Source organism: Chaetodon auriga, chromosome 3 (assembly GCF_051107435.1).
Source record: "Chaetodon auriga isolate fChaAug3 chromosome 3, fChaAug3.hap1, whole genome shotgun sequence".
NCBI classification, from domain to species: Eukaryota; Metazoa; Chordata; class Actinopteri; order Chaetodontiformes; family Chaetodontidae; genus Chaetodon; species Chaetodon auriga.
Window position 1 is genome coordinate 3687889 of NC_135076.1, and position 14081 is coordinate 3701969.

The 14081-nt window shown below is 41.3% G+C and overlaps 1 protein-coding gene across 1 annotated transcript; it reads left to right on the forward strand.

Moving 5' to 3' along the window:
• The first annotated feature begins 417 nt into the window (after window positions 1-417).
• On the forward strand, window positions 418-13626 carry LOC143314712 (desmoglein-2.1-like). Its single transcript, XM_076721794.1, has 14 exons — window positions 418-563; window positions 2887-3015; window positions 3920-4075; window positions 4287-4428; window positions 5434-5594; window positions 6082-6216; window positions 6442-6627; window positions 7854-8278; window positions 8891-9033; window positions 9400-9621; window positions 9965-10207; window positions 10888-11018; window positions 11153-11458; window positions 11790-13626. Exons 1-14 carry the CDS (start codon window positions 519-521, stop codon window positions 12885-12887), a joined length of 3522 nt encoding a protein of 1173 aa, XP_076577909.1. The 5' UTR covers window positions 418-518; the 3' UTR covers window positions 12888-13626.
• Window positions 13627-14081: the final 455 nt, after the last annotated feature.

A 14081-nucleotide genomic window follows, 5' to 3' on the forward strand; every position in this document is an offset into this window, starting at 1 on the left:
TGGACCAGTCTGTATTCTACACCCAAATCTAGTGTTAATAAAGTCGGGTTAGATGCGGTGTTACCAGCCGCAGGTAACGTAATTGTTCATGGTGACTCACCGGCATGTCTTACTAATTCTCCTAACAAATCCACAGCCTTACCGGATCAAAGAGCCGTGTGGCTCACACACTCATGAACAGTGCGGTCACTTCTGTTGTTCCTCTATTTACTCTATTTATTAATACTGAGGGGCCAAACTGTGGAAGATAGAGGCCAGTGGTGGCTCGCCCCTCTCTCTCTCGCTCTCTCTCTCTCTCTCTCTCTCTCTCTCACACACACACACACACACACACACACAGAGAGAGAGAGAGAGAGACACACACACCTCGCAGTGTCCTTGTCCTGGGGGTGTGTATGTGTGTGGTAGATCCTCTTTCATAAGCCTCCTCCTCGCCTCACTGTATATCAGGAACTCTCCAGCGCTCATCGGGACTCTATCTGCTCACCTGACGCGGACTCTGCGGCTTTTCTTCAGTCATGATTCGGGTCTTTCCGCCCGTGTTTGTGTGTTTGCTGTTTGTGGTGAGTACTGAGGTTTTCTGCTGTTCCACACTGAAATGTTTTTGAACTGATGTGTTAATTGGCAGTTCTGGCAGATAGTCCGTTCAGTTTCTATGGCCGTCTGAACATTAACGTTTTTTTTTTTTTTGTTAATAGTATTAATAGTTCTAAATGGACACAAACAGTCAAACTTGCTTTGAGCAAGTTTAAGCCAACTGTTGTTTCAACAACCATTCTGATAAAGAATAAGTTCCTTAAATTCTTCAGGCAGAACATCGTGTGTAGGTGAGTTTCCTCCCTCACATCTTAGGCTAATTATCCTGTTCATGTTGACCTGAGCAAATGCCTGGCTGCCATGGCAACACAGGTGTGTGCTTAGCTGTCAGACTGATAAATGGCATCATTCCTCATCCTTTGATTCCACTTTGACATACTGTACACAACTTCTTTATGCTTGTTTACATTTGCTTTGTATTTAATCATAATTTTATTATTAGGAAATTAGCAATATTGGCTTGTTAAAAGAATTATAAATCTTTATTATAATTTATGACTTGCAATATCACAAACGATACATGATGCAGTGGAGAGGCTTCTGCATCTTCAGAACCTACACAGTAACTAATGCACTAATACCTTGAAATAGAATAAGACATGTCATGCCGGGAGCATCAGTAATTGATTACTTGTCAGAAAATGTTTAATGACTTCTGTTATACTGTATTTTGGATTGAACAAAACATTTCACAGATTCCAGTTCATAACTGAGTACTCCGTGGCCAAACATTGTCATTTATAAAGAGTTCAGATACCAGACTAACCTGTCACAGTAGCTTTGCATTTGCTTCGTTTTGTCCTAATTTCCCATGAGTTCAGTCTGAGTGAATATGCTGCATTGCTGTAACTAAGCAGCCAAATATGACAAACACTTGAATCAGCCACTTTGTTTCAATAACATAAATGAGGTATGTTGTGTTTCTGACTGTTTTGATATCTGGGATGGCAACAGACTCAAGTCAAAATGGCTTCAAAGCCACCGTCTTAAATAAACTCCCAGTCCTGAAGCATCTATTTTAACATCTATTGTACTACTACTACTACTCCAACCATGATCTCACAGTAGAGATGGTTCCACAGGACACATGAAAAGTTTTCAGTTGTTGGACATTTGATATTCATGTTCTTGCCAATCAACCGATTCAATCCCTTCAACAGTCTCATTCCCACAATGGTACATTCTATGTTCACGACTAATCGTGTTTAATGTTGTACATTCCTTGTATGTATGGTCAGGCATATTGAATAAATCTGGCAGAGTGACACTGATGCTGGTGTGATAACATGGCCAGATGGTCTCTATTTATCCCTTGGTGCCAGGGCCACCCGTGGCCAGAGGCATTATGTTGCGGGTCATCCATTGCCATCCATACCTCCCATTCTTGTAAAAGTGATATCTTAACATCTTAAGGGGATTTCTCAAATTTAACACAAACGCTCACTTAGAATCAAGGATGAATCTTGGGTGCCTTGAAACTGTGGTGATCTTCTGTGCTGTCAAATTGAAAATGTGTATAAAGCATTCACATTTTGTAGTTTGTTTGCAGAAACATCCATATTTGAAGCACCGTAGTCCATCACAAGCTCATTGGATTTGCTTATTTGCCGTTTTCACTATATATATGTGGACTGACATAGATGTAAACTGCAACTTGACTGGTTGCTGGAGGCATGCAACAGAAAGGTGGTAATTCTATTTTTACATATGGTCTTTGTGTCGATGGGAATGTTTGACACCGGGATACTTAAACTTAAAACGAATGGTGTAAAGTTGGGGGGACAATAGTGCCTTCCTTACATCCTATTCCCTTACTTTCAGCGCTGTTGCTCAGTCCACACCCATTTTCAAATTCAGCCTTCATTTTAATCTCGAGTACACATTTGAGGTTTTTGTGACAGTATCTTGAACGCTTGTGAAGTTATCAAGGTGACAAAATCTGTCCACAGACAGACATATAAACACCTGGCAAGTCCTCAAAGCTGCTTCTGTGGTAGTTCCCTCTACAATATGTGTCTCCAGGACCACATTTTGCACACACACACACACACAAACACAGACACAGACTCACAGGGTACAAACAATACCATCCACAAAAAAGTAGGTGTGCATGACCATTTTTTGTTACACATTTGATGTTTCTCCCTCTCAGTCTTATATCTGCTGAACTATTTTAGTTAATGAGTTTGTACTGCCTGCATGTACTGACTTTATATGTTCGAACCACAGATCAGTCTGTCAGGTAAGGGTTGATTGTGAAGTAATTCCAGTACATCGGTTGTATTACAGCTCCAGGCTGTTGCTGTGGTCAAGGCCAAGTCCGCAGACAATCTGGTTAGACAAAGAAGAGAATGGATTATCCCTCCAAAGGAACTGGTGGAAAATGTGGACTACACTAAAGAGGAGTTTGTTGCTAAGGTGAGTTACCGATCTCTAATTCTCTTTGTAAGATGGTGTAAGATGGTAGATAAAGCAGTCTGGTCAGATTTGTGCTCCATTTGCAATGCACTGAGAATTAGTACCTCTGAAAATATTTTTGTTTTATTTATTAATTTTTATTATTCCTTTTTTTAACATGAAAGACCAAAGAAATGCAATTAATTAATTGCAAATTATCAAAAACAACAACAACAACAGCAACAACAACAATAATAATAATAATTGATTACTTGATTAATTGAATAGAATTGTTTTCTCACATTAGATTAACAAGATAACAAATGACCCTCTGCACTCCACATACATATCAAGTTACAACACAAACATCAGTCTCAATGTAGCATGTCTTAAAGCATTTGAATGATCAAATCTACCATTAGAAATTAAAAAAAAAAGAAGTTATTTTATGTATACATGTATTTATCTATTTATTCTGATGAAAATGTTTTTTAGATTTTTTTTTGAGGGGGGTGGTTGCTCCAAGCGGCACGGTGCGCGTGCCCCACAGCAAGGAGGTCTCTGGTTCAATCGAAGTTTGCATGTTCTTCCCATGCATGCGTGGGTTCTCTCCGGGAACTCCGGCTTCCTCCCACAGACCAAAAACATGCTCATTAGGTTAATTGGTGACTCTAAATTGTCCATAGGTGTGAGTGTGAATGGTTGTCTGTCTGTGTGTCTGTCTATGTTGCCCTGCGATCGGCTGGCGACCGGTTCAGGGTGTACCCCACCTCTCGCCCATTGCCAGCTGGGATAGGCTCCAGCCCCCCGCAAACCCGAAAGGGATACGCGGGTATAGAAGATGAATGAATGAATGAATGGTTGCTCCAAATAATAATAAACTACGAAATAATAAGTAAATAAGGTTCTCTGCTTTTTGTTTCAGATTCGATCAGATTTTTCATCTAAGGCTGATGTTGTCTACTCTCTAGAGGGCATTGGTGCAGACAAGTATCCCTTCCGTGTGTTTGTAGTCGATGATAAAACTGGACTAATTCGTGTGACCCAGTTGCTTGATAGGGAGGTCATCCCTATGTACAATGTGAGTACATAGCAGATTCTGTCCTATTCTATTAAACTTTGTGACTTTGATGTCACTTTTCCCTTGCTAAGATTCAGTAATTGCTGCTTTTCATAATTAATACTGAGGCATCTGGCAGACATTTGCTACACTGTGACAGGCTGGCTTTGTTTGTAAATGCACCTGCCAAGACAGATGATAAAGATGACAACGTTTGAGTTTTCTGTTTCAGCTGTCAGGTGTTGCTCGGTACAGAAATGGCACCCTAGCAGAGAATCACATTGACATACGAATCAAGGTTGTAGATGCGAATGACAACTCTCCAGTCTTTGCAAAAAACCAGGTCGGGAAGGTGAATGAGCTCAGTCCTACAGGTTAGTGTTTCTACTTTTGTGTACAATTGTCACAAACGTCTATACCATTTTATGATGGCATAGTAATTCTACAAGGCTACATTATTGTGGTTTGTGTATGTAAGATTATCTCTATCATATCAACACCAACACCGGCTCAAAACAGCCTATTTGTACTGAGTACAGTTAACACAGTATTGTGTTGGTGCTATATACTGTGTCAATCTTTAACTCACTGTTTTTCACTGTGAACAACTTAATCAGGGAGTGCGTTTTCATTTCGCAAAACACCAAGCCTCTGAAAGCTGGAGTGAGTCATTCTGGAGAAAGACTATTGATATCGCCATCTCTCCTTCTTCACAATAAGGTTACATGTTAGCACGCCAATTTTACCAACCCTCTCATTCCCGCTTCTCTCCGCCCCTTCCTCTTGTCTTGTGCATGAGAATGAATGCCACCTATTGCTGATTGGCTAGAACAGTGTTGTATCGTTCGGGCTGAGCTACATTGTTTGTTTCCCATTTACAGAGCCAGGGCTGTCTACAAACTCAGAATTGTTTTTCACTGCACACAGAATGAACAGCTAGCAAACCATGAGAAGATATCAGCAAATATCAATATATAAATATCTTTCTCCAGAATGACTCACTTGACCCAAAGTCAGAATTTGCATTTAATTTTTCATTCATTCTCACAAAATCAGTAAAATGAATTCCTTGTAGTTCATACAGTAAATAAATGGCTTTATAAACAGCTTGATTGGAAATACAAAGGTACGTAGCAGCTAGCACCTCAAGGTAACAATTTCACATCCTTTTTTCAACCATGGGGCAAGTCACTATACAGTATCAACATGAATGATAATAATTTTCCTTCTGACCGAGTACATCAGGCAGGGTGAAATGCATTCAGTTTGCTGTCATCAGAGCACATCAGACGGAGGATAGTAGTATGAACCTACATTATCTATTATGTTTAATGTTTGCCATTTAATGCTTTGTCATTGTCATGTCATATCATTTACAGGTACTTCGGTAATGAAAGTAAATGCAACTGATGCTGATGAAATAAGGAATGACAACTCTCGGATAGCTTATAGCATCATTGCTCAGAATCCACCTCATGACATGTTTTATATCACCAAAGATGGGACCATCTGTGTCAACAAGCCTACCCTGGACAGAGAGGTATGGACTACCTAGTGTTTTTTTTTCTTTACAATAGTTGGATGACTCTGTGTTCCCCAACTTTAAACCAACACCAGCTCACGATTTCCTTCCCTTTGCTATCTAGCATGGAGGAATTGCACCATGCTTATTGATTCAGATTGGTTTAAGATCGTTTACTGGCATACTTCAGAAGTTCACACTTGTCACATGTAATGTATTATTTAATGAACCGGAAACATGCATGGCTGTACTTTCTGTAACTTCATAATTTTCTATCTGACTTTGTCATTCTGGGCATTTGCCTGAGCCATACAGCAAAGCTGTATGGTCCCTGCTCAAACTCTGACTGACTTTTGACAGCCCAGACATTAGTTCAGTGGCTGTGAATCCTATAATTGCTGTAAATGACAGTTGTTGCTCTATCTTCTCGAAGATGCACCCATTAATCAAAGTTCACTTAAAGTTTACCTTTTATTTATGTTTTTCAAATGTTTTCTACGTTCAGAAAACGGACCTGTACATTCTGACGGTGAGAGGTCAAGACTTATATGGCAAACCACAGGGAAACATTGGAACCGGCACTGTTACCATTAGGATCCTAGATGTGAATGACAACCCTCCAACACTGGAAAAAGAGCAGGTAGTTTTTCTTCTCATATTGGTGCTAGTGGAAATGGTTTCCATAAGGTTTTCAGAGTTGTGTGGTTTCCATGTTTTCTTTTGATGAAAAATAAAGTTGGAAATATTGACATGCTGATTTCACAGATTACAATCAAAGACATGCTAATCAACAAATGTGTTGTTAAAGCAAATATTGCAGAAATGAGCCCTGTTACTTTAATTTAGTAATGTGTTTTAATTGCAGTATGAGGGGAGCATTGAGGAGAACAAGTACAATGTGGAGGTGATGAGAATCAAAGCAGAAGACCTGGACCTGAAGGGCACAGACAACTGGGAAACTGTGTTTGACATTGTCAAAGGCAACGAGGCGGGGTACTTCAGCATTAAAACAGACCCCAAAACCAACGAGGGCATCCTAATGCTCGACAAGGTACTGCTAAATGAGCAACACAGCAGTGTTTCTACAAATTTAATTAAGAAATATATGTGGTGGTTTCCTGGTCTTTCGTGGAATAAATGTGGAAAATGCAGAGATCAAGCTTCAAATAATTAAAAAGTAACTCTCCCATCATGAATGGAGTAGGTGTAGAAATGACTAGAAATAAGAAGGAGTGACTCAGAAAAGAATAAACGTTTGCATATGTAAACACAGCATTTTCAATGAAAGCGAACCTGGAGCCACTTGATTAGATCATGTGAGTGCCTCATGTCAGAGCCATTATAACAAATTAATCACACCTGTGAGTGCGAAGTCACCCGCTGCACACTATACATACAGTATGTATGCCACACACCCACACACTACTATTCTACCAGCTGTGATTTTGGGAGCTGAGTGGTGATGAACTGCCCTTCATTCATGAAACCATGTATACGTACGTAATCATACAGAACATAGTTGCTCAAAGGAAATTATACAACTGAAGACAGACCAGACAATGACCTGTGCTCATATTTAGAGATAGTGAACTAATAGCTGAGGGCTTTACATTGTTAACTCAGTCTATTACTCTGCAGCTTAAGCACAGCACACCGACCAACTACAGTAACCTTAAAATACAAATGAAAATATAATGAAAAAGACAGGGCCAGAGCTAAAGCTAATAGCCAAAGCACTCCTTCACTGTGCAGTGCTAATATCAGTCACTCACTGAACCATTGCAGTTTTACAGTTTTGACGAACAAGGCAAGAACACTCATCTCCTGCACTTCTAACAAACAACCTCACAACACAAATTCTTCCCACACATATACACAAATGTATTTTTATGACTGATATTAACCGAACATCATATTGATCAATATATTGATTTATATACAATATATGCCTGATCAAGTCACAAGGCTGCTTTCTGATAGATCAGGGTAGATTACTAAGCACTCTCAGTTTTCAGTACATTCAGAGAAATAGGTTTACAAATACTAATTCATCTCCAATGACCCAGATTCAGTTTATCAAAACAAAAACTTAAGTGTTCACATAACTTAAACTATAATTTGCAATAAAGCTTATCCCAGGAATGACTTCAACATTATGAATGTACATAAAACACAGCATCGGCATTTCTACTGAATTTTATTAGCCTGTATAGACATAAACATCAAATCTGTCAATAGTAATTTGTGCTCACTGTGTTTGTGTTTGTCATTTCACAGGCTGTGGATTATGAGGATGTGAAAGACCTTGAACTAGGACTAGCTGTGAGAAACAAGGCTCCAGCATACAATGGATTCCCGGCAACTCCAGCTGGTGCAGGATTTGGAGGTGGACCAGGGGGAGCAGGAGGAGCAGGGGGAGCAGGTGGAGCAGGTGGAGGAGGTGGCGCGAATGGTGCCAGTGGTGCAAGTGGTGCCAGTGGTGCCAGTGGTGCCACTGGTGCTGGAGGATCATCATGGCAAAGTGGGGGGAAAACCTATCCAATCAAAATCAAAGTGAAGAATCAGCCTGAGGGACCAAGTTTTAATCCCAAAGTCAAAGCTATTCCCATCTCAGAGGGAGGAAACTCTGTCAACATTAATGAAGTTATTGCCCGCTACCCTGCAATAGACGGAGACACTAGGAAACCAGCTGAGAATGTCAGGTCAGTGCATACACAAACACATGCACATGAAACCCTCAGCAGTTAAAATATCAGTTACATATTGTAACTCTAGACTCTGTGAATACAAGCATTGCCCACTAAGAGCTATCACTACTGGCTTTATTCCTTTGTATATGCGCAGGAGTGAATATTTTCTTTTTCCTCTGTCTTTCTTTCTCTACACACCATACAGTTGTCTCTGTCATGTCCTCATTAGTTTAACTCATCGGATGTAGACTGTGGGTATAAGCCTGGCGTTGGGCTGTCTATTTTAGGCTGCCAATGACAGGCTTATACCCCTTTATACCTGAACCAACACAATAATCTATGCTGAAATTAGCAAGTTACCATAACTGTAACATGGTTGCTAACAGTATCAACATAAACAAACCAGCAGGTGTTACATTTTCTTTTCTTAAATACTGTATATGAGGACCTAAGAGAGGCAACTGTACCGTGTGCAGTGGCAGGAAAGGTGATCTTTATTGCTATGCATAGGCATAAACCCAATAGTGACAGATCTTAGAAGGAAAAGTCTGTATGAAATAGAACAACAATGACAGCTTAATTTCCTACATTCACTGATAACAACACAGCCTATTTCTGCTGTAGGTATGCCAAGGGTTCAGACCCTGACAACTGGCTAACCATCGATCCAAAGACGGCTGAGATCAAACTTAACAAGATGCCTGACAGAGAATCTGAATTCTTGGTCAACGGGACATATACTGCTAAAGTGCTGTGCATTACAGAAGGTACAGTTTTTGCTCATTTGTCTACTGAAAATGACAGGGCCAGGGCCAGCAGCGAAATGTGCAGGCTTGACAACATGGTTCGAGGCTAGCGACAGTTGCTGTCGGATTAGGACAGCTAAGTACTTAAAACATAGTTTGTCGCCAAACAATACAGTCAAAAGTACCAAGCTCTTTTAAGAGCATATTTCCGACTAACATAGACACTGGAAGAAAAAAAAGAAAGAAAAAGAAGCAACAGCAGCATAAGCCCAGGTCACGACAGTTCAGCACACTTTAACGTTTGTCTATGAACTTGTCCCTGAAGAACTGTGTAAAAACCAAGGAAATGTTTAATGATCTGTTCTTATTTCTGTTTTCCCAACACAGACATGCCTGCTAAAACAGTCACCGGCACCATAGCCATCCAGGTGCAAGATTTTAATGACCACTGCCCTACCCTGACCAGTGACATCCAGACCATGTGTGTCACGGATGATTCTGTTATTGTGAACGCTAAAGATGAAGATTTATTCCCTAATGGACCTCCGTTTGACTTTGAAATTGTCCCAGAGGGCACTAAAGGCAAATGGAAGGTGGAGCATCTCAATGGTGAGGAGAAAACTATCAATAATTTTAAAGTAATGGTAGACAGATATATAAATAGAAAGATATATATAGGTTAGAAATGGCTCTGTTTTTTTTTCCTTGGGCTGCCAAAGTGAAGAGGGGTTTTTGTTTGTTTGTTTTTTTAATTCAATGAATTGCTTTACGTGTCACAAAAAACAGGGTTAATAACAAGTTTTGACCTTAAAACTAGCACTAAGATTTTTCTAACTCGAATGGTTGGTATGGACAAGTGGACTACCAGAATGTGTGGAACCTTTTAAGATAGAATGTGATTTTCTACACTTTTCATATATTTTATTTTTCTATATTTTCTTGTTATTGGTAGACACTGCAGCTATCCTGAGGGCCCAGGAGTCGATGTGGCCTGATGTCTATGAGGTGGAATTTGTGGTGATGGACCAGCAGGGCCATGTCTGTCCAGAACCACAGAAAGTGAAGGTTCGAGTTTGTACCTGTGAGGATGGAGTTCTGTGTGGAAAAATAGGCAGCAATGGTCAGACCAGCAAAAGTGCACTTTTGGGACCTGCAGGCATCGGAGTGCTATTCCTGGGCCTGCTGCTCTTACTACGTGAGTATGATGTGATGTTCATTCTCGTGAAAACTCATGCGATCAAAGACCTGACATGTTGGCATGACTCAATTTAATCCCTAGACAGGCTCAATTGAGGTTAAGTCCAGTCTAAACAAAAGATAAGGCCAGAGCAAATAAATCAAAACCAAGACCGAAACCAGGTGATGCGTCTTTTCTCTGAAATGACCACAACTGTTGTTAACTTTGGCACGAAAAACAGTGTTTCAGTAAGACATTGATTATGAAAATAAGTGAGAAAATAAGTTTTCAGGTGATTTTAAATGCTCCACCATCCACAAGGAAGCAATAGGTGTGGTGGGAAAATGAATCCAATAACAGTTTCTCATGGCCTCAGTTTTGTTCTGACCAGCAGGTGGCAGTCACCAAATCTGACAACACACTAATAGCCAGACTGTCAGACAAGTCACAAAATGCCAATATAATATAAATAAAAATTACAATATGCAACATACAGCAGAGTGGTTATAGAAAGACCTAGTGTTGCTAAAAAAGAACATATGGTGGCCTGTTACAAGAGAAGATATAACCACATTATATGTGTGCCAAGTAAACTGAAACTGCACCTCCTTTTTGGCAGGACCACACCAGCAATGCAGTCCCTGCATCACACTCTGGAGTCATTAGATTAGACTTAAACTTTGTTGTTGTTTTTACAGTCATTCCTCTGTTGCTGCTCTTCTGCCAATGTGGGGGGGCTGGGGGTCTGCCAGGGGGCTTTACTGAGATGCCTTTCGACACCAAATCACACCTCATTAACTATCGCACTGAGGGCCAGGGAGAGAACACGGTAAGACCAACATATTTATATTAACATGACCACAACTGTTGAGGGCAGAAATGTTGCAATACATACTGGACACTTGCTATTCAGATGATGACTGTTGACTCTGTTCTAACATTTGGATCACTGGCCTGTGATAGGAGGTGCCACTACTGAACATGCCAACACAAATGGATGGAGATGTGATGATGGATATGGGTATGGCTAACAATTTTTCAGCAATGGCGCCAATGGCAGGTTTGGATTTCAAGAAATCTGTTGCTTCCATGGATGGAATGAATGGGGGCATGTATCCAGATGGTTTCTCAAGTGGCCACGGAGAAGGGACATGGGGGATGATTAATGGCCTTTACTCTGGGTTTGAAGCCGGAGAATCAAGAGGAGGTGGAGGACTTTATGATGGAATGGCTCTGCCAGACCATTTCCTGGGACAGTACTATTCTCAGGTGAGGAATCACTGAGATATTTCGAGTTTTTACTTTCTGTAACCCACATCAGGCTTTTGCAGTCCAGGACATATTTATTGTGATGATCTTGGAATGCTGCAAAAAACAAATCAAACTGAATGAAAGAGGCATAGCTGAAAATGCCCAATTGCAAATTTCTTTGCCGTAACAGCTCTGTACTTGTCAATTAAAACAAAAGTTTATTTGACCTTTACTCTTCAGAACTTTAACAGCCATTTGAGCTCACTAACTCACTTTGTGTTAATGGACATACTGACAGCTTATGAGAATGTGGTCTCTTGTTGATTATTTCCTTATTTTCTTTCAACAGAAAATGTCCAGTGGAAATGAGAATCTTGGAGTGAAGGATGGTCTTCTGGTTTATGACTATGAGGGCCAGGGCTCCTCTGCTGGCTCAGTGGGCTGCTGTAGCCTCCTGGAGTCTGACAATGACCTGCAGTTCCTCGATGACCTTGGGCCAAAGTTCAGGACCCTGGCAGAGGTGTGTGGAGGCAAGAAGATCCCAGTTGAAGTAAAGCATACATTCAATCCTCCACCAACTGCATCAGTCAACACTCAGAGCTCAGTATCAAGTGTGGTGACTGCCCAACAGCTGTCCCCACCACCCCAGTTGCAGCCGACTGTGCCTAAAATACAGCAGACTGTGGTCACAGAGACATCTGAGCATTCTCAGATGGTGAAGGAAAGCGCGGCCACTGTAAGACAAGGGATGACCACAATGAATAAAGGGATGGTAAATCAAGGCCAGATGCTCCTGCTACAACAACAGCAGCAGCCTGTCTACTACACCACCACCCCTGTGCTGCAGCCAATTAACTATGTAGTCCAGCCACAGGTTCAGAACACTGTGCTTCTGACAGAGGCACCAGCCACCAACCTGCAGGGCATGGTACTGGTTAACGGCGCTCAGACCGGACCTGCCCAAGGTGTGCTTGTACAGGGACAGACAGTGATGTCCAACGGACAAGCCCAGGGCCCTGGGATGGTACTGGTGGAGAGGAGTGGACTCCAGGGGGCTGGTGCCAATATGATCAACACTGGCAACCTCTCTGGCTCCCAGACCATGATGGTCGTGGAGGGCAAGGTCCCTGCAGGGTCAATGAAAGTGCTGAAAGGGAGCCAGACCTGCCTCGTGCAGGGGGGCACTCTACAGCGAGGTGGGCTTTCAGGATCTCAGAGTGTACTGCTGGTCGGAGGACCAATAAACAGTGGAGAGCAGCTGGTGCAGGAGGCAGGAGCTCTGTCCCAGATGAGTGGTATCTCTGGATCTCAAAGAGTCCTCCACAACAAGGGCAGCACATCCACTGGCTCTCAGAGCATCGTATTGGGTTCATCTACAACCACAGTGAGCACAGCCCCCACCCAACGCAAAGTGATGATGCAGAAGACCAAGAAGGTCAATGAGTGACAGATTGTCAGGACAACAAAGAACATTTTCTGTGATGCCAATAAGACTGTTCCTCTGGCCTGGTCCAGGTGGTGATGGGATGCTTGTGGGACTCAACTAATGCAAGAAAGCTAATGGGAAAAGGGGCAAGTTCCCTGTGCTCCTTTCTTTAAATTTCACAATGGAATTCTAGAAAATAAATTCCAGGCCTCCTTCTAACAGTGCCCTCCCAAAGATTTGGGGTAAAAGGCAACATTACAGCACAATCATTACTCCAAGCAAAGAAGAGGGGAAATTAAATTCAACTAAATTTTATTTATATAGTGTCAAATCACAACAGAAGTTGTCTCAGGACACTTTCCATATACAGCTGGTACAGACCAAACTACAGAGACCCAACAGTTCCCTCATGAGCAAGCACTTGGCAACAGTGGCAAAGTAAATTAAATGTCAGCGATAAAATGGAATAATAACAATGGTATACTGACAGTCCAAACAATCCCAGCTGACCTATCTAGTGACTTTACCTTGTTCCACGCCTCTACTGCTATGGATTTGGCTCGGCATAAAGCACTGCAGCACAGCTATACAGACACTCCCTTCTATACAATGTTTCTGTGTCTTACATATGAATATTTTTTGTATTTTTTTATGTCTTTTCTTGTCTTCTCCTATCTGTGGTATCAGAATGTCACACAGAATCACATTAAATATACAGTTAGTACATCCTCATTATGTTTTATGTAGTTTCCTGTTCTGTTGCCTTGCCATATCACTTATACAGTTAAATGCTGTCTGTTTGTTAATAAAATCAAATATACAAAAAGACTCGTTTTTGAACATATTTGATTTCGTAGATAATTATAAGAATTTAATAATAACATTGCTATAAATGTCACTCCCAGCAGCTGTCATCATTAATGGGCCTCTATCCTCCTAGTTTCAAATAGCAACACAAGGCAGGGAGACTCACTTTCACCATTTATAGTCAGTATTGTAGTTGAATCTTTTGCTGTATTACCTTGCAAGGCAACTGGATTTGCAAGATCACACGAGATCATGTGAGTCGAGAATCTACCTTGCCAGGCTACAAGCTATGTGTTTGTGAACCACAGAGGTGCAGACCAGTTAGTGTCCTATGATGAACTACTGGCAGCTACAGGCGGGCATTGTTTTTTGTTTTTTTTTTCTTTTCAACCACACCATAGGGGGCTC

Bases quoted from the DNA above. Each gene is read 5' to 3' on its own strand.
- LOC143314712 (XM_076721794.1), top strand. From the start codon at position 519: ATGATTCGGGTCTTTCCGCCCGTGTTTGTGTGTTTGCTGTTTGTG. The intron at 4,076-4,286 runs GTGAGTACATAG...TTTCTGTTTCAG, and splicing joins AGGTCATCCCTATGTACAAT to CTGTCAGGTGTTGCTCGGTA. The intron at 11,459-11,789 runs GTGAGGAATCAC...TTCTTTCAACAG, and splicing joins TGGGACAGTACTATTCTCAG to AAAATGTCCAGTGGAAATGA.